Source organism: Delphinapterus leucas, chromosome 9 (genome assembly GCF_059928025.1).
Source record: "Delphinapterus leucas isolate spDelLeu-1000000601 "Yukka" chromosome 9, BTC_Dleu_Yukka2, whole genome shotgun sequence".
NCBI classification, from domain to species: domain Eukaryota; kingdom Metazoa; phylum Chordata; class Mammalia; order Artiodactyla; family Monodontidae; genus Delphinapterus; species Delphinapterus leucas.
The window spans coordinates 74761730-74787859 of NC_143137.1; the positions used below are offsets into that span (position 1 = coordinate 74761730).

The 26130-nt window shown below is 39.4% G+C and overlaps 2 protein-coding genes across 20 annotated transcripts in view; both read right to left on the bottom strand.

The window, feature by feature from the left end:
- Positions 1-16191: 16191 nt before the first annotated feature.
- On the bottom strand, positions 16192-26126 carry TOMM7 (translocase of outer mitochondrial membrane 7). 3 transcript variants are annotated; one of them, XM_022587998.2, is made up of 3 exons: positions 23789-25051; positions 20164-20212; positions 16192-16426 (listed from the first exon to the last, which is right to left on the bottom strand). In XM_022587998.2, exons 1-3 carry the CDS (start codon positions 23889-23891, stop codon positions 16411-16413), a joined length of 168 nt encoding a protein of 55 aa, XP_022443706.1. In that variant the 5' UTR covers positions 23892-25051; the 3' UTR covers positions 16192-16410. The 3 variants fall into 3 exon arrangements, with proteins under 3 accessions (XP_022443706.1, XP_022443716.1, XP_089773859.1); XM_022588008.2 differs by lacking the exon at positions 16192-16426 and adding an exon at positions 16600-18558 and having other exon boundaries at positions 23789-26126; XM_089917733.1 differs by lacking the exon at positions 16192-16426 and adding an exon at positions 16600-18570 and having other exon boundaries at positions 23789-26126.
- Positions 16192-26130, bottom strand: part of HYCC1 (hyccin PI4KA lipid kinase complex subunit 1) — a 177809-nt gene continuing 167870 nt past the window's right edge. For 16 of the 17 annotated variants that reach the window (XM_089917731.1, XM_089917730.1, XM_089917729.1 and 13 more), the window contains 2 exons: positions 20164-20212; positions 16192-16426 (listed from right to left, as the gene is read on the bottom strand). The gene's annotated coding sequence lies outside the window, so the exon portion shown is untranslated. Of the gene's footprint in view, positions 16427-16599; positions 18559-20163; positions 20213-26130 lie in introns of those variants that run through there. The other variant, XM_089917716.1, reaches the window with a different exon arrangement.

Below are 26130 nucleotides of genomic sequence, written 5' to 3' on the forward strand. Positions count from 1 at the left end.
GGCTCACCCAAGAGTTGATATCCAGGGTTTTTATAGAGTGCCCACATGACTGATATTAGCTATTTAGCCTTCAGTCCTCTCCAGAGGTCAAGCTGATACAGTGTGGCCCAGGGCCCCAGGGAAACAAAATCAGATGCTCACCATAAATCACATTGTTAGTGTAAACTATCTGACGTAGTCCAAGACACCAGATATACAGATACACTCTTATCAGGCAGGAGATTCCAAGGGCTTAGAAGTTATCACTCAGGTGATGGTCAAGGACCAGTCCTAAAGACCTTTCTTTGGAATGTATGGGATTTGGACAACACAGGCCTGATGAGTTGATCATTTACTACACGAGAAGCCATTAAGGACACAGTTGCCTAGATATGAAAAAGCTCACCAGATAGTAATGGAATTGGATGCAGAGCTCCTTGGTTCTGTGTGCCCCTTTCCCACACAGGCACTGTGCACTCAGTAGAACATATACTAAAATATGGCTGTCAAACAGGAAGGGCAACAGTGTTCCTATGATCCTTGCTGAAGGGTCCATCAGTGGGAAGAGGACTTTGCAGAAGCTTCTGTTCGATAGAACATAGGATTACTGCTGTAGGAAGGCAGTGTGATGGAGAGAAAGGAACTGCAGGCTCAGAATGAGGACACCTGATCTAATTATGACATTTGTCTAACGGCTTCAGGGTCTTCATCTGTAACATTTTTCCTACATAGAGACAGAAGGCATTATTGCACAGTAGGTAGGAATGCCAGCCAGGGCAGGCTTAATGGGCAAGCAACCTGTGTGGGCACACACAGCCCTACACTCAAAAGAGCCAAGAACTTCGTTTCATGCTCTATTACCGTCTTGAAATTCCTAACAATTTTTAAACAAGAAGCCCCACATTTTTGTTTTTCACAGGACCACACAAATTATGGAGCCTGTCCTGGTGTCAGGACTGGAGTGGGCCTATGGGTTCAAATCCCCACCTACACTTTTTTAGGAACATGACCTAGGACATATTATCGAACCCATTTTAATATTTTTTAAAATTAAATTTAATTTTACTTTATTTTTACTTATTTTTGGTTGCCTTGGGTCTTCATTGCTGTGCGCAGGCTTTCTCTAGTTGTGGCGAGTGGGGGCTACTCTTCGTTTCGGTGCGTGGCCTTCTCATAGTGGTGGCTTCTCTTGTTGCGGGGCATGGGCTCTACGCGCACGGGCTTCAGTAGTTGCGACACACGGGCTCAGTAGTTGTGGCTCGCGACTCTAGAGTGCAGGCTCAGTAGCTGTGGCAAACGGGCTTAGTTGCTTCGCGGCATGTGGGATCTTCCTGGACCAGGGATTGAACTCATGTCCCTTGCATTGTCAAGCAGATTCTTAACCACTGTGCAACCAGAGAAGTCCCTTGAACCCATTTTAAACCTATTTTCTTTTCTGTAAACTGAGGATAAAAACAGGTTGTTGTGACAATGAAAGGAGATAATATATGGAAAGAAACAGCATTGTACTACACATAGTCTACAAGTGGTAACTATTATTTGTTCTCAACAATGACAAAATGAGAATATATTAGCTGCCCTCATTTTATATAGAGTTTATAGAGAGTATATCCATTGCTGTGTAACAAATTACTTCAAAACTCAGTGGCTTAAAAGAACATTTATTATCTCACAGTTTCTATGGGTCAGAAATCTAGGTGCAGCTTAACTGGGCCCTTGGCTTGGTCTCTTACCCATCAGGTGTCACCTGAGACTGCAGTCACCTCAAGACTCAAGAGGAAAAGAATATGCTTCCAATCTCACTCATGTGGCTATTGGCAGGATTCAGTTCCTACTGGGCTGTTGGACAGAGGGCCTCAGTTCCTTGGGGCTGCTGGCTGTAAGACCCTCTGTTCCTTGCCAAGTGGGCCTCTCCATAGGGCAACTCCCAACTTGGCAACTCGCTTCCATCAGAACAAGCAAGCAAGAAGAACCAGAGAGCGAGACTGAACAAGACAGAAGTCACAATCTTTTAAGCCTAATATCAAAAATAACCTATCATCATTTTTGCCATATTTGAATCATTAGAAGCAAGTCACTAGGTCCATCCCACACTCAAGGGGAAGGGATTACACAAAGGCATTGTTAAAGACTGAACTGAGTCACCATAAAATCCATATGCTGAAGTCCTAACCCCCCAGTATCCTAGCATATGACTGCATTAGGAGACAGGGCCTTTAAAGAGGTAATAAGATTAAATGAGGTCATATGGGTGTGGCCCTAATCCAATATGACTGGTATCATTATGAGAAGAGGAAGTGATACCCGGGACGCGCAGGCAGAGGAAAGGCCCTGTGAAGACACAGTAAGAAGACAGCCACCTACAGGGCATGGAGAAAGCCCTACGAGAGATACCAACCCTGTCAAGACCTTGATCTTGGGCTTCCAGCCTCTAGAACTGCGAAAAAATACATTTCTGGTTTAAGTTGCCCAGTCTGTGGTATTTTGTTATGGCAGCGCTAGCAAACTAACACAGGCATGAATACCAGGAGGCTGGGAAACACTGAAAGCCATTTTAGAAGCTGCCACAGAAGACCCTGGCCTAGCTTACTGTCAAGGCCCTTTTATGCAACAATCTTTTAAGACGAACTTCTGCTTTTGCAGAAAAGAATACAGTTGGCACTCTCCTCCATGGCAAAGTAGCCTGACAGCCATTAAGCAATCTTCAATAAATCTGTATCCAGGAAATTTTAAGCTCTGTGATTTACAGTCACCTGCAAAGATGTCAATTGCTAGAATTAACATTCCTAAACCTTCAAAATTTAAGTAATCTCAGATTACAGAACATTAAAGATTTTCAGAATCACCCTGATGTGTCCTAGTTTGTTGTATTTCAAAAACTTGTTTTGAGATTAGACCTATTTCATTTGCCATCATTTTTATATCTATGCATACCCTAGGCATTTTCTGATCTAAACAGAAAGGAAAGCCAATAATATACTTTTTTCCAACCAAGTTCTTTAAAAAGGATTGACATATGCCGAATTTCCTACAGCTGCAGCCTTTCAGACAGCAATCTTGCTCTTTAAGAAAAAGAAAGTAAACTAATAGTTCTATGAAGACCTTTTCAATGTAAAATAACTCGTGGCAGTTTTCTTCAAAGCATTTGAAAATTCTAATAATCTAACTACCCACCCACATCAGTACTCTTAATTAGAGCCTCTTTTTACTTAAAAGGAAGTGTAACAACAACAACAACAAAAAGGCAAGAAAAAATAAGATTAAGCCAAGCATATATGCCAACTCCACCTCTCATTAACCACTATGTCAATTAAAAAAATAGTCTGGGACTTGCAGTTCCAGCCGTGACAAAATAGCTGATATTAGACTTAGCCTTACTGACATATTCTGGGCAAAATACATAAAATAACAATTTGCAGAACTGGACACCAATCAAAACAGAACTATCATACTTGAAAGAAGGAAAGCAAAATGAGCTTCACATTTCACCCAGCTTGGGAAGTTGAGTCCAAGAAGAAGTTGCATTTCAAAGGACAAAGGAAACAAACTGGAGTTGGAGGTTGCCATGGTGGCAGGCATTCAGAGGTCAGGGGCTTAAGAGGAGGGAACTGCACAGGAGAGAATTTCAGGGAAAAGATCTCATGAAATTTTATAGAAATTCTTCCCATATCCTTGGCCCCAACCTCTCTGAGTACAGGGTGAGACTCCCAGAATCCTAGCAGAGAATAACTGCTAGGATACTGGAGAGCTGGGAAGAAATTTCAGAGGCAGCACAGTGCTGGGAGGATGGTGGAGTTCTAGCCATCTAACCAGCCAGAATGGTTAGTTAGATGGATATTGGATCCTAGACTTTCATATGAGTCACAAAAAAAGATCATGCTCTAGGTATAAGGACTATACCCTGGGAGAAAGGTCAAAACTGAAATAAACCCACCATAACAGTCGAAATCCAATCCTCATCAGAATTAAGGTGATTTGCCAGTAAATTAACTGGCAGCTAGAACAAAATTCAACACTTTTTAGAGGAAGATAATGCTATCCGAACTTCTAAAAGTATCATCTACAATATCTAGCTTGTGTTGACCTTAAAAAAAACAAGACAGCCAGTTATTTTACCAGGAAAATGAGTTTATTCGGAAATAGCAAAGGAATTGTTGTTCAGGACATGCAAACTACGGCACGCCACAGGCAAGTCTGAGGACACAAGGAGAAGGTGGGCTTTTATTAGGTTTTTAGGACGTAACTGGAGAGGGCTATGGTGGGTCTTCATTGGCTGCAGGCGGTGGGCAGCCTGTTGTTGATGGGTCAGAAGGAAATCTTTCCTCCTACTGCGGTCTGTAAGCTGTGGTGAGTGATATATGGGTGAGAGCGCCCCCTTCAGGCTTCCTGATTCCATTTTAAATGAAGTTTCCTTTATTTTCTCACATGAAACAAAAATTCACCAGATGAGAAGAATCAAAGTAAAGAGACTAATAGCCAAGAGTTAGAATATTGAGATGATCCACATATTGGAGTTAGCAGAGATGACTTCAAAATAACTATAATTAATACATTAAGTAAAACAAGTTGATTGACAGTGAAGATAACAAGAGGGAGTTCATCAACAGAGAATTAGGATTTTTTTTAAAAAGAAATCAAGTAGATATACAATAATTGCAAAATTCAATATGAGAAATTAAGAATTTATCAGATGGGTTAACAGCACAACAGAAAACACAATTAATGAATTTGAAGACTGGCCAAGTAAATATATCCACACTGAAGCAAGGAAAGAGAAAAAATAATAATACAAAAAACAAGTCACCTAAAATCCATTTTTGGAAAGATACTCTCTTATATACCTTTCTTTTTCTTCTCCTTTTCCCCAAACAGGTTACTTTTGAGAGAAGTAAGGTAAGATTGAGATTTAAAAGAATACATACCAGGTGAGAAATATCTACATGATAAAGACAGTCTCTGACTTAACAATGTTTCAACTTATCAATTTTTTGACTTTACAATGGTGTGAAAGCAAGATGCATTCAGTAGAAACCATGTTTAGAATTTTGATCTTTTCTTGGGCTAGTGAAATGTGGTACGATAATCTCTCGTGATGCTGGACAGAGGCAGGAAGCTGCAGCTCCCAGTCAGCCACTCCATCATGAAGATAAACAGCTAGTACACTTAAAACCATTCTATACCCAAACAACCACTCTATCGCTTTCAATACCATATTTAACAAATTAAATGAAATATTCAACACTTTATTATAAAATAGGCTTTGTGTTAGATAATTTTGCCCAACTGTAGGCTAGGCTAAACTATGATGTTCGGTAGGTTAGGTGTATTAAATGCATTTTTTAATTATTGTCAACTTACAATGGGTTTATTAGGGTGTGGAAGACAGTCTGCAAATAAGAATTAGGCTTGGCCACAAAAATTAAGCAGAAAGAATGCCTGGGCAATTCAAATCTCCCCCTTTCAAAGCCCCCACCCTCTCTACATCCAGAGTCCAAAAGCCAAACCATTGCACTCTTCTTCAACAAGTTCAGAACCTCTACTGGACTGCCCACTCTTCCAAAATTTGGTCTCAGACCCTACCTTTTTTTTTTTAACCTTAATGATTTTTTTAATATCTTTATTGGAGTATAATTGCTTTACAATGGTATGTTAGATTCTGCTTTATAATAAAGTGAATCAGCTATACATATACATATATCCCCATATTTCCTCCCTCTTGTGTCTCCCTCCCACCCTCCCTATCCCACCCCTCTAGGTGGTCACAAAGCACCGAGCTGATCTCCCTGTGCTATGCGGCTGCTTCCCACTAGCTATCTGTTTTACATTTGGTAGTATATATATGTCCATGCCACTCTCTCACTTTGTCCCAGCTTATGCATCTCTCCCCCCAAGTCCTCAAGTCCATTCTCTACATCTGCATCTTTATTCCTGTCCTGCTCCTAGGTTCTTCAGAACCTTTTTTTTAGATTCCATATATATGTGTTAGCATATGGTATTTGTTTTTCTCTTTCTGACTTACTTCACTCTGTATGTCAGACTCTAGGTCCATCCACCTCACTAGAAATAATTCAATTTCGTTTCTTTTTATGGCTGAGTAATATTCCATTGTATATATGTGCCACATATTCTTTATCCATTCATCTGTCGATGGACACTTAGGTTGCTTCCATGTCCTGGCTATTGTACATAGAGCTGCAGTGAACATTGTGGTACATGACTCTTTTTGAGTTATGGTTTTCTCAGGGTATATGCCCAGTAGTGGGATTGCTGGGTCATATGGGAGTTCTATTTTTAGTTTTTTAAGGAACCTCCATAGTGTTCTCCATAGTGGCTGTATCAATTTACATTCCCACCAACAGTGCAAGAGGGTTCCCTTTTCTCCACACCTTCCCCAGCATTTATTGTTTGTATATTTTTTTTTTTTTTTTTTTTTTTTTTGCGGTACGTGGGCCTCTCACTGTCGTGGCCTCTCCTGTTGCGGAGCACAGGCTCCGGATGCGCAGGCTCAGCGGCCATGGCTCACGGGCCCAGCCGCTCCGCGGCATGTGAGATCTTCCCAGGCCAAGGCACGAACCCGTGTCCCCTGCATCGGCAGGCGGACTCTCAACCACTGCGCCACCAGGGAAGCCCTGTTTGTATATTTTTTGATGATGGCCATTCTGACCGGTGTAAGGTGATACCTCATTGTAGTTTTGATTTGCATTTCTCTAATGACTAGTGATGTTGAGCATGCTTTCATGTGTTTCTTGGCAATCTGTATATCTTCTTTGGAGAAATGTCTAGTTAGGTCTTCTGCCCATTTTTGGATTGGGTTGTTTGGTTTTTTGATATTGAGCTGTAAATTATGCTTGTAAATTATGGAGATTAATCTTTTGTCAGTTGCTTCATTTGCAAATATTTTCTCCCATTCTGAGGGCTGTCTTTTCGTCTTGTTTATGGTTTCCTTTGCTGTGCAAAAGCTTTTAAGTTTCATTAGGTCCCATTTGTTTATTTTTGTTTTTATTTCCATTTCTCTAGGAGGTGGGTCAAAAAGGATCTTACTGTGATTTATGTCATAGAGGGCTCTGCCTATGTTTTCCTCTAAGCGTTTTATAGTGTCTGACCTTACATTTAGGTCTTTAATCCATTTTGAGTTTATTTTTGTGTATGGTGTTAGGGAGTGTTCTAATTTCATTCTTTTACATGTAGCTGTCCAGTTTTCCCAGCACCACTTACTGAAGAGGCTGTCTTTTCTCCATTGTATGTTCTTGCCTCCTCTGTCATAAATTAGGTGCCCATATGTGTGTGGGTTTAACTCTGGGCATTCTATCCTGTACCATTGATCTATATTTCTGTTTTTGTACCAGTACCATACTGTCTTGATTACTGTAGCTTTGTAGTATAGTCTGAAGTCTGGGAGCCTGATTCCTCCAGCTCTGTTTTTCTTTCTCAAGATTGCTTTTGCTATTCGGGGTCTTTTGTGTTTCCATACATATTGTAAAATTTTTTTGTTCTAGTTCTGTGAAAAATGCCATTCGTAGTTTGATAGGGATTGTACTGAATCTGTAGATTGCTTTGGGTGGTATAGTCATTTGCACAATGTTGATTCTTCCAATCCAAGAACATGGTATATCTCTCCATCTGTTTGTATCACCTTTACAGACCCTACATTGAAAAGGTGCTCACCCTGTGTCTCATTCCCTCAAGCTCTGGATATTGAGCAAATTGATATGCTAATTAACATAATGCAATTCACTTGTTAGCCCTTATAGATTACCATTCAACATAATAATCCTGGAAATACAATACATAATGCAGAGAAGTAAATTACTGAGGTTGGAATTTGGTACTCTAAGACATGCAAGTTAAATATGGCAGTACTTTAGATAGAGGCACTTTATTTTAAATAACAGTAATGAGGAGCAAGAGAAGGATGATAACAAAAATGACAATACCTCTACTATTTGCTCTAATTGCATATAAACTCTTGATCCACATGGCATTTAAACAACTCGTCAATATCAGAAACAATGTAAATGCATAATCTTAGGTATTTTACTTACCTTCCTTCAATCTATTACTTAGAAGACTCAAAAAGTAAAAGAAAAAAATTAAATTGTGGAGAATGATCTTGTTAAAAGATATTCAGCATTAAATATATCACAGAGGGAGTTCTTCAAGACAGTAAATACATAATGTTACAGAACTTATAATCATATACTTGTTGAACAAAGCATTTCATAAACTGTTTTATTCTAGTTCTTAAAATGCACTTGTAGCTCTTCTATAAAGTTTAGTTTTCAACTAAATAATAATAGCTCTCCACTGTCTATCAGAAGACATCTGAGCTCTTTCTTCTAACATAATAGACCCCCTATTATCTGCTTCTATCAAACTTATCCACCACATCTCTCTAACTACAGTCCCCATATACAGTTCTCCTCACATCAGAGGAGTGCCTGTTTCTTGCATATACCTCTCATCAAAAATGCATCCAGTGACGAATCTTTACAGAAACTCTTCCCAAATCTTTGGTCCTGAGCTGTATGAACACAGGGTGAGTGAGACTCCAGGAAACACAGCAGAGAACAGTTACTGGGACACCAGAAAACTGAGCTGAGCAGAAAGACAGAGGTTGCACAAAAATTTACTTTTGGTAGGCAACTAACATTCTATGCCATTTCTACTTCTTTGCTTACCAAATATTGAGACCCCACTATGTGCCATGTACTATTCTAGGTGCTAGGGATATAGCAGCAAACAAATCAACTAGGTCCTTCCCCTTACGGTAAGAAAGCCAGGAAAATGGGGAGGGTTGAAAGAGGGAGCAGGAATAGCGAGGGAGAATTAATTGGCATTTGTTGAGGTCCAAAGGCAAGAGAGGGTATGACTCTAAGAAACTAATGTGATCCTTTTGGAATTTATTACTAAAACCTCTTCTCATTTCACTTCACCTTCTCTAGTTGATCCTATCTATTCTAGATAAGATCTATTTGATCTTATCTCCTCCCTGGAACCTGGAGTCAGGGTAGTAAATAAGATAATTAAGAGAAGTTGTGGTGAAGTAAAATGAGAAACTATATTAGTTATAAATTACAAATGGAACAAAATATAAAACTGTAAACCAAAATATACCAAAAGATAAAGAAGATGTGGTATATATACATATAAACATACACACACACACACACACACACACACACACACACACACACACACACACTGGAATACTACTTGGCCATAAAAAAGAATGAAATTTTGCCATGTGCAGCAACATGAATAGGCTTGGAGGGCATTATTCTAAGTCAAATAAGTCAGACAGAAAAAGACAAATACTATACGATATCACTTACAGGTGGAATCTAAAAAATACAACAAAATAATGAATATAACAAAAAAGCAGCAGACTCACAGATATAGAGAACAAACTAGGGGTTGCCAGTTGAGGGGAGGGGTAACATAGGGATGGGGGAGTGGGAAGTACAAATTATTGAGTATAAGATAGGCTACAAGGATGTATTGTACAACACAGGGAATATAGCCAATATTTTATAATAACTAAATGCAGTGTAACCTTTAAAATTGTATAAAAAATAATTAATTTTTTAAATTAAAAAAATAAAAACTATGTTTTCTAACAAACGAATAAATAAATAAGAATAAAAACATATACCAAAGGAAACCTTAGGAAAATATTTTTTTCCAATCTCAAGACAGAAAAAGACTTTGTTAAGTATGAAATAAAACTCAAAAGGCATTTTTAAAACTCAATGATTTGATTAATAAAATTCAAAACTTCTGCATGGCAAGGATGGTCATAAGCAAAGTCAAAAGACAAATGAAAACTCAGGGGAAAATATCTACAACTAATATCACAGATAAAATTTCCCTAAAATATAAAGTGCCTATAAATCAATGTGGAAAAGATCAATACTCCAACAGAAAAATGGGCTAAAGGAAACACAAATGGTTATTTAAAATATGAAAAGATGCTTTACCGCACTCATAAGAAAAATGCTAATTTAAAGAACAATACACCAGATTTAAAGGACAATACACCATTATCTGTTTGGAAAGACGGAAAATTTGATAACACACAAGGCAGTGAAGCTGGGAGCAAACTGGGGCTTAGTCTTCAGAGACCTACTAGACTCCTAACAGCACACCACTCAACCATTCCTAGGGCATGGCCTTTATCTTCATGGTCCAGAACAGTTGTGATCCAGTTATTTCAGATCCAAGAAACATATCGATACTACCCTTTTAGCGAGACTTCCCAGAAGTACCACACAACACTTCTGCTTACATCTCAAATATCAAATTATTAGTCATAGAGCCACACCTAACTGCCAAGGAGTCTGGGAGCCTTTTAGCTTGATTGCAATAGGAGCAGCTAAATATCACAATTTGAGAAACAGAAAATGGATTTTTGATAGGAAACTAACATTCTCTGACATGTCTACTTTTTGCTGACCAAATATTCATACACACTAATTCTCAAGTCTCATCTAGATATTGCATCCAGGTCATAGTTCGGGAATTCTGGGAAATGTGCACCTCCCATTTGGACTGGATGGCTCTCCAGGGTCCAGCAATCTAAGAACTTAAAGACAAGTTAACCGCTCCCAATTTACCCAATATACAAAGGTAAAACAGGAGCAAGATAACCACATTAACACTGCCATTCAGAAAAGGGGAGAGAGGAAAACCTGCGGTGGTCACTGGTCTATAGCAATACAGATTTACATGGGGCAGAAACAGAGACTTCCTTTCCTGGCAGTATCCGGTGCTTTCAGTTCTGCTTTCATGGAAACTCCTTCTGGGCCCTCTAATTTTGCTCTCTAGGAGTTTCTTTCTTGCCCATGGCCTCATCCTCAGTAGGCATTAGGGAACATCAGGGAGCTACTGACATCTCTTAGCTCACTTCCTGTTAGTGGCACAGTTTTCTTCAGGAAAAAAATGTATTTCTCCCTCTCTGTCTCCATGCCCTTTTCCTTACTTCCTCTTCTGGACTGTCCTTGATGTAAGAGGAAAGAAAATGCTGCAGTACCTTTTTTTCATCATTCCAGTTATTATTATTTAACTTTTAATATCTTTGCTTCTTACAGGAAAGAGAACATCAACTCAAATTTCCCAGTACAGTTTCTGTCAACCTCAAAAAAGTTTTTTACATTTAATTCAAAAGCATTTGTTGAACACCTACCATGTATGATGCACTAAGGATCCCAAGTTCGAGGAGATCCTGGTCCCTACCTTGGCATGGTGGTTACAAGGCATAAACAACTGGCAGCACTCATCAAACTGTCTGCTTAAGATCTGCTCATTTTACTTTATATAAAATATACCTCGATAGAAACGTAGGCTATTCAAGATAAAAAAAAATGTTTAGTTTACTGTAGCTGGCATAATAATTTCAAGCAAGTTAAATTTACAATGTGAATTTGACTACTCTATGTGCTATTGTGTATACATCCCTGGATACTGGATAAAGTAGTTGGGCCCTCTCTATGGAACTTGAAATGTTAATATTCTGTAGTGTTGCAAACATCCATTATACCATTTCATTCGTTGTATAAATTACTTTTAAATGTGGCATGTATCAGTAATAACATCATATGCTTTTAGTTAGCAGACATGGGTTCAAATCCAAGTTTTCTCTGTGATCTGGGGAAAATGACCCAAGCCTCTGTTTCATCTGTAAAATGGAGATAATGTCCTACTTCACAGCATCGTTGTGGTAACTAAATGAAAAAAGTGCCAAGTCAGAGCAAACATTCCCTTTCCCACATTATCTCCTCCCAACATCTTTTGATGTCATCTTTCGGCCAGGATTCATTTACCAATTATGACTAACACAGAAAAATACTGGCCCTTTACAATGACTCATGTTATAAAAGTTTACAGTTCTCAGAGCATTTCACACTTAACACATATAATCGTATAACTCACCCATTCATTCTTATTGGACATCTACTATGTCAGTACCTGTGCTAGCCTCTAAAAATACAGTCCTGTGTTTATGGAGCTTGCATTCTAAAGGTGAGATAAAATTATTTATATACATATAGAAAACCAGGTGGGTGAAAGTTTTTTGAAGAAAAGTAAGACAAGGTTAAAGGAGAGAATGGGCTGAAGAAGACATACAGATGTCCAACAGGCACCATGAAAAGATACTCAACATCACTAATTATGAGAGAAATGCAAATCAAAACTACAATGAGGTATCACCTCACACCAGTCAGAATGGCTATCATCAAAAAGTCTATAAATAATAAATGCTGGAGAGGGTGTGACGAAAAGGGAAGCCTCCTATGCTGCTGATGGGAATGTAAATTGGTGCAGCTACTATGGAGAACAGTATGGAGATTCCTTAAAAATAAAAATAGAGCCACCATATGATCCAGCACTCTCACTCCTGAGCATGTATCTGGAAAAGATGAAAACTCTAATTCAAAAAAATACATGCACCCCAATGTTCACAGCAGCACTATTTACATTAGCCAAGACATGGAAGCAACCTAAATGTCCATTGACAGATGAATGGATAAAGCAGATGTGGTATATATATACAATGGAATATTACTCAGCCATAAAAAAGAATGAAATTTTGCCATTTGCAGCAACATGGATGGACCTAGAGATTATCATACTAAGTGAAGTAAGTCAGCCAGAGAAAGACAACTATCATATGATACCAGTAACATGGGGAGTCTAAAAAGATGATACAAATGAACTTATTTACAAAACAGAAAAAGACTTTAAAAACAAACTCACGGTTGCCAAAGGGGAAAGGTGGTGGGATGAGGGATAAATTAGGAGTTTGGGATTAACAGATACATGCTACTATATATAAAATAAACAAGGACCTACTGTATAGCACAGAGAAACTATATTCAATATCTTTTTATAACCTATAATGGAAAAGAATTCAAAAAATATATATATGTATACTGAATCACTTTGCTGTATACCTGAAACTAACACAATATTGTAAATCAACTATACTTCAATTTTAAAAAAATAAAATTAAAAAAGAATGGAGATAAGACTGGTGTAGGGTTTGCTGTTTTACATAAGGATCAGAGAAGCCATCTCTATCAAGATGGCATTTGGGCAGAGAACAGAATAAAGCCATGCATATGGATATCTGGGAAAAAGAGTTCCAGGAGAGAAAACAGCTAACTCAGACTCAAAAGTGAGAACATGCCTGGCCTTTCTGAAGGACAAGAGATCAAAACAGCAAGAGTGCAAGTGAACATGGATGAAGAATCCTAGGTGAGGAAAAGATCAAAGGCACATAAACCAGATTACAGTTCTGTAGGTCATAGAAAGGATTTGGGCATTTACCCTCAGTGAAATAGGAAACCACTGGAAAGTTTTGATTAGGGTGTAAGGAGATCTTGCTTTTAAAAGGATGTGGAAAAGACTTTATTGCATATGGGAAAGCAAGAGGGCTACTGCAAGTCTAGGACAGTATTCTCAAATCTGAGTTGTATCCGCCACCTACAGGACTTTCTAAAACAGATTGATCACACAAAAAGAAGTTCACAAATGTTCACAGCAGCTTTATTCATAACAGCTAAAAACTGGGAACAACTCAAATGTCCTCTAAGTACATCTATACCATGGACTACTCAGCAATAAAAAGGAATAAACTGGATAAACACACAACCTCAATTGATCTACAGAGAATTACGGTGAGTTAAAAAAGCCAATCCCAAAAGGTTACTCCCTGTATGATTCCATTTATATAACTTTTTTTAAATTAATTTATTTTTGGCTGTGTTGGGTCTTCTCTGCTGCGCACCGGCCCCCTCTAGTTGCGGTGAGCGGGGTCCACTCCTCGTTGCGGTGTGCAGGTCTCTCATTGCGGTGGCCTCTCCCGTTGCGGAGCATGGGCCCCAGGCACGCGGACTTCAGCAGTCGTGTCTCCTGGGCTCCAGAGCACAGGCTCAGCAGCTGTGGCACACGGGCCCAGCTTTTCCGTGGCACGCAGGATCCTCCCAGACAAGGGATCGAAACCACGTCCCCTACATTGGCAGGCGGACTCTCAACCGCTGTGTCATGAGGGAAGCCCTATATAACTTTCTTGAAATGAGAAAATCATAGATGGACAACAGATTACTAGTTGCCAGGGGTTAGGGACAGGGATGGGGTGTGAGGGAGGAAGGTTGGCTATTAAAAGGGCAACCTGAGGGATCCTTGAGGTGATGGAAAAGTTCTGACTGTATCAAGGTCAATATCCTGATATTGTATACAGACTTACAAGATGTTACCATTGGAGGAGACTAGGTAAAGTTTACAGGGATCTTTCTGTATGGGTTCTTACACTGCATTCAACTCTACAACTAACTCAAAACAAGAAGTTTAATTCGAAACAATGGTTGAAGTAATTAAATCACACACACAGACCACTGGGGCTCATCCCCAGTTTCTGATTCAAGAAGACCTCAACACATGCATTGTTAACAAGCTTCTAGGTGATGCTAGTCTGGGATCAGCTATGACAGCCACTGGTTTAGTGAATAACACATTGGGGCAAATATTATTCCTATTTTGTGGAAGAAACTCAAGTCTATAGAGTAAGTGACTTCTCTACCAAGGGTAGTAGGAACTAAGCGGCAGGGCCAGGATTCAAATCAGGTCCTATCAGCTCAGCGTTTGCCTAAGCAAAATCAAGGTCAGAAATAATCTTATTTGTACGGACTCTCTAGTACCTAGCACAGAACAGAGACCAATGCTTGCTAAACTGGATTGCACTGCCCTGAAATCTAAAATTCAATACAATGTAGGAGCTTAGTTATAAACATTTCACAAACCTTCAGAGATACAGACATTAAAATGGTACTAGTCTCAGCTCTTATCCTATGCCTTGAACAAATGCTTAAACTCTGTTCCTCAGCTTCCTCAGATGTGAGAAAAAGGAACTGGTCCCTTTCCACTTAATTCTAGATTTCTTCCTTTAAAATCTTCTGGGGTTTTATAAACAGCTACAAGTTAGCTCCTGAAAGAAAAAACAAAGTTACATTTCCTATCTATGTTAGTATTTTACCAAAGTGGACACTTGCCATAGCTTTATTTCAATTTCTGGAAACCCTAAATGAAAAAGAAAAATGTGCACCAAAATACTAACTAAACAAAAATTCACTGACAACACGTTTAGTAGAAAGGATGAGGGCGTGGGGGGAAAAGGCCACAATCTTAAGCAATTCTACGGGGATTTAAAAGCTGCTCAGAGCTTTTAGCAAAATCATACCTGTACCGATTCACGGAAATGTTAAAGCAATTACATTAAGTGCATACCAAAAATGGTTTCCCTGCAGTTAGCTCTCCAGAATTCCACTTTAAAACCCCTTTATGCAATAAGCCTCCACAATAGTCTTGTCTCCTTGCCTCCTAAGCAAAGGTAACAAAACTTGAGGAAATAGTCTTAAATAGCTAGGACGGTTTTACATTAGAAATAAGATATTTCTGGAGTGATAGCTCCAGTTACCGGAGATTACATTCATGATCATTCTCTAACACTGGATGTTAGAAACATTCAATCCAATGGGCACCTCCCAAACCGTGTCATACCTTGTTTCAGGCCTACTTTCCTATAATTAATTACAATTCCCAAAACTAACTAAATAGATCTATTTTGTTAGAATTACAAAAAAAACTAAGTTTAAAAGGGGGGGGGCCTTCAAATACAGATAAAGGTCCCAGGAAACCAGGATGTAGAACTGAAAACTAGTTCCATTAAATGCCTTTTCTTCTATCAGAAAATAGGTAGTGTTACTATTCTGTGTAGCTCACTATGGGCTCTTGCCCAGCCACCTCTAGCTTCCTAACAGTACTGAGGGAAATCTTAGACTCACGTTTAACTCACAAATCATACACACAACTCGCCAATGCCACGCCCATTCCCTACCAACACAGCCAAAGAACTCTATTTCTTTTAATGAGAATGTTACTCCAGTGCAGTACAGGAAGTAAGGACTCAGTTTGTCACAGAGAGCTGTCTCTACTTTTACTACTTCAGAACATCTCAGAAGGAGTTATTAATTCACTGCAAAGGGAAACTGGAATCCATTTGTTAAGTGAATGGACAGGAATTAACTTGAAAATTTTCTTATTTTTTTAAAGTAGCATCTAGGCACATACATAGATTCCCTGTTTTGAAAAAGTACCAAAAGGCTAAATTTTTACCTAACAGTCCTATCATGTTCAATTCAAGAAGGACTCAAGGCATAACATTGTTAAAAAAACATTTATTTTAACACAGTCTATCATAAATAAGTCAGTAGAGGTTCCACTCTGCCACAGACGCATCTGAGAAGTAAGAGCCCTGTGCCATCCAACTGGTGAACGTCTGAACGATGTCCCATCTCTTATCCCAGCCAGAGTGCACACCTTCCATGTTGTTCCTCTGCATTGATTGCTTCCAAAACCAGATGACCAAATAGTCCTTTATCCCCAAAGTAAGCTAAAATGTTTGTGAAGAGGAAAAATAAATTAAACCCCAAAGTAAAAACTTCTTAAACATAGCTTAAGAATTAGAAGATTTTATACATTTATGTTTGTGTTTACTCATCTATCAAATTCAGTTAGCAGAAGGATCAATCTCATTGGGCAAAAAAAAACAAACATAGAGACCTATTTAAAGAAACATAATTTTATTACTTTTTATTGTAGTTACCTATTATAAACAAAAAGGAAAACATAAATTGAGGTCAATCAAAATATTGATATGAAGGACTGATGAACCCAGAAAATAAAGCTGTATCATTATTAGATCCAGGAAAGAGACAAGAGGTGTTTTACTTCTAAGTCCTGTTGATTAAAAATGTAGTTTCTAGTAGTATGTCAACTTAAATAAAATTGCATTACAAAATGACAATCTGAGCATTGTTAATTTTTAGAAATTATTTTCCCTCTGCATATAAAACAAACCAACATGCATCTATTCCCAGTTTTCAAAAGTGTATTAAAATCTCACAATAAACCCCAAGTATTTTTGCATACAGTTAAGCTATGAAAACAAATTATTCATTTATCGAAGTCTCTTCCTCACTGGTAATGAGCATCTAAGATAAAGAGAAAAGAAAATCTTCCTTGGCTTTATAAAGATAATGGGAACAATCATTCTCTCAGTTACTTAGTATTCATATATTTTGCCTAAATAATGTTTTACTAAGATATTGTCCCTTATTCATTAAATTCTGCATTTTAAATAAGGCATTCATATCAACCAACCACGTACAATGCACCATCCTGAGTGAAAGAGGAGGACACTAAGACAAATGGGGACCTAATCCCAAGGAATCTAACAACTTAACAAGGGAAACAGACCAGTAAATCATGAACCATATTATCTCCACAAGTGTGATATACATAAATGTATATATAAACAATAAACTTTATATTGCTAAATAAGTTTTATATTAATAAAACATTTACATTACTGAAAAGCCTGGCAGATACAAGTCTATTCCTTTCAGGGTACAGACCAGGTAACCCAGGAAGACCGCTTAGTCAAGTCTCTCCAGTGCAAGCAGCACAGTATACGAAATTCTGTAACAGGATAACTCTTATCAGCATTCCTCAATCCCTTCCTAAATCACAAATATCCCTGGAAAGAAATCAGAAAATGTCCCTAATGACAGAAAAGAATGATCATCAGCACCAGCAATGACAAGAGCACTGAGATGACAGTAAGGTGAAGAAATAAAAAGCAGGGGGGTGGCTGCTTCATCCAGTCTGCAACTTTCAAGGGTCAACTCTTGGTGGGATAACTGAAGCCAGTACAACAAAAGGGTACATCTAGCACCACCTCTGGATCCTGGATCACCTGGGGCTCAAAAAACACTATTTCTCAGGATGCAGGTCTAGTCTAAAAACTGTACAGGAGGAAATGCTGTATCAGTTCCTGTTCCAAGACCACCAAGAGGTTAGGATCATTTAATTAAGTTAATTCAACATTTAAAAAGTGTTGCCAAAGTAGTTGGCAGCTACTTTAGGTACTTGCAGGACAACATAGAATGCAAATAAGCAACAAGCATAATACAAAGCAAAGAATGACAGACACAAAAGAATACTATAGGAACACAAAAAATGGTGCAATTTCAGTTAGGAGAAGGGGGAAAAGATTTAGGGAAGAGGTGACATTTGAGATTGGGCTTTTCTAGACAAGTGAAAACTGAATGGAAGAAGCATTCCAGGCTGAGGGAGAATAAGCATACAAAGGCACGAAAAAATACAGTTTATTCTGGGATTAGCATGCAGTGTCATGTAGCTAGAGCATAGTTCTCACAGGAGAAAAAAGTGGGGTAAATGAGGTGACATCGAAAAGATTAAAAATTATTATTAATAGTTTACTGCTCAAACATTACTTGTCAAGCACTGTAATACTTTACACACAATATTCTTATTCAATCCTCATCGCAATCTTATAAAGTAGATAGTATGCCCAACTTATAAAAGAGAAAACTTATCTTAAAAAGGTTAATGGCCTCTTGGGAAGAAGTATTTGATGGTAACTTTCAGGGCTTGGAAAATGTTCACACAGCTTGACCAGGTAGTTCCATCTCTGATAATGTTTCCTAAGGTACTGTTTCCCTAAGGAAATAACTGGTCTGAGGTCAATCGGCTACTCAGTAGCAGATACATTACCTGAAACCCCATTTCACAAAAAAGAAAACTGATAGTTCAAAGAGTAAAGGCTAAAAAAAAGGAGCTTGGTGGGGACCTTTGAAAGCAGTTTTAAGAAGCTCTACCATAAAAGGTTAAAGAAAGAGAAAAGTGAAGAAAGGAAGCAGTGAGTGAAGACCATTTACTGAAGAACTGTATCAGGGAAAAGAGAGTAACAGCACAAATGGACACAAAGAGGGCACACGTGGCAATAACCCTTAAGAAGGAAAAACCCTTGCTTTGAGAAAGGAGAGACCAGCAAGTCAGAGAAGATGGAGGAAATTCATATCAGATGGCACTGTGCTAAGTAACAGGTCATATTACCTAGGGAGGCCACATGACCCAGTGGAAAGTGCGTAAGCCTTGGAGACAGACATACTCTACCACCTACTGACTGTGTGATCGGCTCTGAAGGACTGAAGTGACAATTAGAGATACTGCACATAAAGCACTTAAAACAGTGGCTGACACACTGTAAATGACTGTTAGTAACATGACTATTATTATTTCTGCTCATTCTAGAAAAGAGTGGCTTAGATTATAAGTCTGAAGAAGCTGAAGACCTAGAATAGCCAGTGAAAAGTCTGCTAGGACAATCAATAAATGTCTTAAGACAGAGGGTAAAGCTGAAATCCCACAGCACCTGTGCAGGGGTCCTAGTCATCATAGTGCCAGTCCTTTCTACAGAGCAATCCTGCCTGTTCCAGATTCTGCCTTCACACATACACATATACACACACACACGCAAACATATGGCTTTCACAAGTATATACATACACACACACATACGGTCTGAGTATATGAATATATATACTCCGTATATCTGTGTGTGTTGTGTGTGTGGAAGTTTTCACAAGTGCTTATCCAATAACTACAAGGTTGTTTCAGAGAAAGGAATTTGACAATGCATTTTCAGAGTCACAAATGTTCATACACTTTGATAAGGAAATAAATCAAAACCTATGCACGTAAAAATGTTTGTTATATTGTTATTTGAAATACTAAAAAACTGAAAAACCTAAGTGATCAACAACTAGAAAATATATGGGCTATCAACTCTAACATTGGGTGAAAAAAACAAAATTCTCTGTACTCTTGTTAGAATGACATAAAAGGCCGTATTTATCTGAATAAGGATAAGACAGGAATACAGGTATTAAAAAAAGTTCAGCTTTTAAAGTGGTAGGATAAGTTAGTTCTTTTCCTTTTAAAATATGCTTCATTATGGTTATAACACCAACGCAGTATATACCGGGCTAGCCAAAAAGTTCGTCTGGCTTTATCCATTCTTACAAAAAACTCGAACGAACTTTTTGGCCAACCCAATAAAAATTAGGAAGGGGAGAGAAAGCAATTATCTGATAACATAAGTTAGACTGGTCTGCAAACTGCTGCAGTTTTCCAACAGCCCAAAACTACACTTGACTGATAAAGCTCTGTTACAATACGTACCACTATTTCTCTTTTGCTTGCCATGACTTAGTACTAATGTATGAATATTTGCCCTGCAATGCTTATTTGTAAGAGCAGTACCTCAAAACAGTTGGTTCAGGCATTCCAGGATCTGCACCCCTCTTAAATCCTGAGGGAGATGGGGAGGGAAGAAAGAGAAAGAGAATAAAAACTAATTAAAACCGCAGACAAAAAATTTACAATCAAGACTTCTTCTTTTTAAATCAATCTAGGGTAGCTAGAATGATATCCAGATCTACCAGAATTACCTAGATTTACCTGCGCAACAGAACAGTCTTGAATCTTCACTAGAGTATGTGATTATGTGCAGAACTAATCAGTAGGGAAGACAAACTACCTTATTCCTATAATACACACAATTAGCACAGCAACCCTTAGCACGCACTCTTTCATTATTAGTCATTACCCACAAAAAAGATATCACAACAGCCAAATCACACTGGATGAACTACAAAGAGCACAGGGATTTTTTTTGAACTATACTTTTTTAAAGAAACAATTGAAGATATCTTATTTTATCCCCTATGAACCACTCTTTTCATAAAGCAGCCAAAGATTGGTGATAGAAAGAGGGGGAAAAAATTTCAAGTTATTTTTAATTAAATCAACACTCATTACAATTACGATTAAATAAAACTTTTACCTTTTAAAATATATCAATTAACTAGACAACATATATACTAATTTGCTGAAATAACTGATTAAAATTAGACTTGGCATTAAGAACTGTGGAGTATGAAATTTTACCCCATTTTCAAGACAACAAACTGGCCCACCAGTTTCCCAGATGCTGGTAGAAGATACAAGATTCCAAGTCAGAAACAAGGACAGGATTTCCCTGGTGGCGCAGTGGTTAGGAATCTGCCTGCCAACGCAGGGGACACGGTTTCGATCCCTGGTCCTGGAAGATACGACATGCCGCGGAGCAACTAAGCCCGTGCGCCACAACAAGAGAAGCCACGGCAATGAGAAGCCTGCGCACCGCAACAAAGAGTGTAGCCCCCGCTTGCCACAACTAGAGAAAGCCTGCACGCAGCAACGAAGACTCAACACAGCCAAAAGTAAGTAAATAAAATTTTTTAAAAAAAATGTTAAGGGAGAAAGTTTAGTTATTAAGAAAAAAAAAGAGAAAAGAAACAAGGACACTTTATTACTCCCAGCAACAGCTACAGTCAGAGTATTACCATTTAGGAGACGAACCCTGAGATTGGGGAACCAGAATCTTTCATAATGGGCAGTGAGCATGTCTCCCCTTTGCCCTGGAACTATTTTCCAAGGCTGTTCACCCTACCAACATCCTTAAAGATATGGAACAAAGGGTGGTCACTGCCTCTGCTCACCAGATTTGTAGAAATTCAAGATACTATGGAGAATTGTCTTCCAACAGGTAATTCATTAAAATCCTTTTGTTGGTAACTGTCCAAACACATTCTTTATCATCATGTCACTATCTGTCCGATTTTATAGCACTATATTCCCACTATACTCCCTGAAGCCCTAAAAGGTATGTTTGAACCTAAATTACACAAGAAATTCAATCTGCAGTTGCAGCTTTTAGTGAGAGCTAAGGTGGAGAAGTAAAGCATGGGAACTAGGTTAGACATGAAATTAAGTTTAGATACAGTACAAGGAAAAAGACAATGATTAACAAGGAAGAAGCACAAAAAGATAGCCTTAACATCAATCTCCACCTGAGTTGGACACTAGGGTACCAAAAATCACCATAATGGTAGTCCTAGTGAAGAGAATATAGCTGGTGTGCACAAAAAAGAAAATGAGGTGGAAAAGGAAAGCATTACCTACTCTTCCGACCAAAACCCCTGATACACAGATTGTAACAACCAGCTACACAGATGTCACAACAAGCTACAGCTTTCTGGCAGTAGAAAAGCAATTTCAAAAAGGGGAGGAGGGAAAGGTACACGAAGACTTACAGAGCAACAAAGAAACCACAGGGACAAAGAAAGCAAGAGCACACTAAAACCGAACCCGATATACACAATGGAAAAAGGAGATGGCACAAAGACGGGGAAGCATCAAAGCCCCCATACCTTCCTTAGCTAAAAGAAGAGTTCCTCCCAGTGCTTGACTAGCCAAACTGGGCCGTTCTACCATTAAGTGAAAGCTGAGGTGGGGATGAGTCTGGAAGAAAGAGGGGAATAACAGCCTGTAAGAGCAGGGTGTCCCAATTACTTGCCCTAATCTTTGATACCTATACAAAGTCACTAAAATCTGGCAAAGTAATGCTTCTTTTAAAAATGCGTTCAAAATCAGGAAGGGACTCCCCCGGCAGTCCGCTGGTAAAAAATCCACCCTACAATGCAGGGGACGCGGATTCAATCCCTGGTCAGGGAACTAAGATCCCACATGCCACAGGGCAACTAAGCCCGAGTGCCACAACTACTGAGCTGGCTGGCCTCAAATTACAGAGCCCACACGCTCTGGAACCCACGCGCCTACAGAGCCCATGTGCCCTGGGAGCCTGCACACCACAACTAGAGAAGAGAAAACCTGCACGCCACAACTAGAGAGAAGCCTGCGCACCGCAACAAAAGATCCCACATGCCGCAACTATGACCCAATGCAGCCAAAAATAAATAAAATAAATAAATAATAAATCTTTTTTTAAAAAAGATTTATTAAAATTCTCCAATTGGAGAATATTAGAAAAAATATTTTAGAAATAAGGGCGGAAAAGGATCTGTTTAAGTCCTGCATACTGAAGTATCTCCAAGTTATCAGTTGCCTTGCAACTCATGGGGAAATGGGAGCCAAAGCTACCTAGAGAATGTCCAGCACAGTCAAACACTCTGTCAAGACTGAGTGAATGTACTTTATCTCACACCAAAAAAAAAAAAAGGCAAGAAAAACAAGAAGCAGCACCTAGTTAAAATCATAGGATTCTGAAATATGAACCTGGGTTTTAGAAAATGTCAAACTGACAGAGCTGAGACTCTTTCCTTTCCACAATACTGCCTGAATAGGGCAGATTAAAATTAAAAGACTATCCAAGGCTAGAAACAGGATAAATTACCAATGTGCAGCCCTAGGTGAAAATATTTGCCTGAGCACTTACAAATCTTTGCACTACAGCATAGTGGTGAAGAGTATGGGCCTTGATGCCCCAATGCTTGAGTTCATAACTCCCCCACGTGACAGCTGTGTGGCCTTCAGCAAGGAACAGAACTTTTCTACGCCTCGGTTTCCTCACCAGTAAACCCGTTACTCCTGGTGAGAACGCACAGGCAGCCAACAACTATTGTCTTAATCATGCCTCAAAGCAATGGCATACCCACGAGGTTCACCGGTCTCTTTCCACTTAGGCCCACCTGGAAAGGTGAGGACTAACGCCCTGAAAACCTACCTAGTGCCAAAGAGTGAATTCGTCGTTTTCACATACGTCAGGTCGTCCTAACTCTGTCAGAAAAGTAGGTCACCTCTACTTTACAGATGTAAAAACAGGACGAGAGACATTACGTGACATGTTAAAGACCCCCCCACCGAAAAAAAAAAAGTAAAGGGCAGAACAAGAACTCGAACTCAGACCGACCCCACTCGACAAGACTGCCTCAAACGGCACGCGCTGCGTGGTCGCGTTTCTCTCTCCCGCCCCAAACCAAAAATGGAGTCTCGGCCTCCGCACCCGCTTCCCTCCCGACGACTCCCAGATTCTTCTCATACTGACCCAGGTAAATCACGAGAGGAATAAAGCCCCAACGGATGGCAAACTGGCCTCCCTTGAAAAGCTGCTGCAGCCTCTGCTTGGCCTCTTTGCTCAGCTTCACCATGGCGACGGCCCGGGCAACACACTTAGGGAAACTACAGCAACCGCAACAACCGCGTCGGGAATCCGAAAAAGAAAGGAGATGCGCATGCGCCACACACACAGCCTTTACGGCAGGAGACGTGAGCGTCGCCAGCGGAGGTCGTAATTCGTCACCTTTCCACCTGCCTCTCCGCGGCCCCGCCTGTGGAAGGCGCAGGCGTGGTTGATTCTCCTCGTTCAAAGGCCCAAGTTCGCTTTCGTCTATTTAGGAATCGCCCAGTTTCGCTGATTGCGGGATGCCTGGGGGCACTGGTCTTGGGATTCCTTCTGCCCGGAACGCCCTCTCTCTGCCCACAGTCTTACCCATTTTTTAAAGTGTATCTCCAAGTGTTCTTTACCTAACATAGAAGGAACATTAAATTCAAAAGGACCGGGTTTCAGTCCCAACTCAGTTATTCTGACTCGCCGTTTAACCTTGGCCAAGTTATTTAACTTATCTCTGTATCAGTTTGCTTCTTCAAGCTGAAGGTTGAACTGCAAGGAAGGTTACAAACTGACGCCCAACAGAGCCCCTATCCATGTTTTCTTTGACTCCCAGGGTGTTTTTTTTTGTTTTTTTTTTTTTAGTTTTTACATTTTAAATTACTTGCCAACATTTTAAAGTTTGGGAAAGTTCCCATGCAAATCTGGACTTTTTGAGAGAAGTTGGCGAATCTCATTGCAATCAACACCCATCTTGCCCTCGTTGGTTTAGAACTGCAGTGGTTCTCACCCCTGGCTGCACAATAGAATCAGTGAGGCGTTGTAAAGGCTTACTCCTTGCTGGACCTACTGCTGCTGGGTACCAACTCCTACGAATTATCATTAGTTTGGGGGTGGGGCCTGGGCTTTGGTTTACCATTGACGTTCCCAACTTCTGCTTCAGTAACTGCCTGGCCACAGTTGGTGTTTGAGTTTTTGACCCCAGGTCGAGGACTTCTTGATTTCTAAGGCTGTAAGAGATTTCTAAGGCTTTGACCTTGATGCCTTTCCTGGCTCACCCTCAAGATACATCATATTTTCTTTTAAATTCTTTTTTTTTTTTTTTAGTTTATTTGAGCAAAAATTTGTTTAAATCGAGCAGTTCCAAACCAGAAGTGCTCCGTCTTTTAAATTCTTAAGGTGCCCAATGGCACATAAAAATTTCCCCTAGCTTTCTGGATATTCCTGTACTTAGCTCATCATCATGATAATAACAACCTGTCTACTCTGCCTGTGTTAAGTGTTTCAATACAAAAGTTACTGTATATGTAACACTTGTGGAATTGTTGAATGAATGTCATCAGGAACTAACAGCCTTGGTTAATTATGCTACTTAATCAGCCACAGAACAGGTATCTAAAATGCTTATTTGTAAATTTATGACTAGAGATATTCTTGGCAAAAGAACTGACATTCTCCTTCCAAGAGGGCAACTACACTCAGACAACCAATTAGAAATAACTAATACTTACTGGGTGCTTACTATATGCATGCACTGTGCTTGCTCACATGCCTTAACTCGTTGGATCCTCTCAACTCTGTGAGATGGGCACTGTATTAACAATCTCATTTTGAGAAAACTGAGGCACAGGGAAGTGAAGTAAATTTGTCCAAGTTCATAGAATTGGTAAGTGGTGGAAGTAGTGTCTAAACCCAGACGCTTTTACTCCAGAGCTTGAATGTTAACCATGACACTAGACTGCGTTATAGAAGAGAAGTAAACACAGGACCAGAAGAAAAGAAATTGTATATTCTCAAAAAATATTTTCCTCATGCTGTGATAGATAAAAGAATTCTTTCCATTGTACTGAAGCAACACATACGACTAGACCAAATGCTGGCCAGTGACCCAAAGGGATGCTGACTGGCTGAACCAACCAGACTCTCCCTAAATGAGTTTTGAACTCAAGATAGAAATAACAATTTGACCAAAGCTGGTAAGATAGAATAGAAGACATGAAGCGGCAGAAGGTACAAGTAGGCAGAAACAGTGAAGTAGAGAATATTGAGTTATAATGATATTAAAGGCCTCAGGTAAAGAATAACATGCTTTCTGAGGCTTTTTGTTTTGTTTTGTTTTTGTTTGTTTGTTTTTTGGCCTTGCCGTGGGGCTTCTGGGATCTTAGTTCCCCGATCAGGGATCAAACCCATGCCCCCTGCAGTGGAAGCGAGAAGTCCTAACCACTGAACCACCAGGGAAGTCACACATGCTTTCTGGTGACAGCGCAATAAGATAGTCC

Bases quoted from the DNA above. Each gene is read 5' to 3' on its own strand.
- TOMM7 (XM_089917733.1), bottom strand. From the start codon at position 23,891: ATGGTGAAGCTGAGCAAAGAGGCCAAGCAGAGGCTGCAGCAGCTTTTC. The intron at 20,213-23,788 runs GTCAGTATGAGA...CATCTCCCTCAG, and splicing joins TCCTCTCGTGATTTACCTGG to GATTTAAGAGGGGTGCAGAT. The intron at 18,571-20,163 runs GTACTGCTCTTA...ACCTCAGACCAG, and splicing joins CCTGAACCAACTGTTTTGAG to TTATTTCCTTAGGGAAACAG.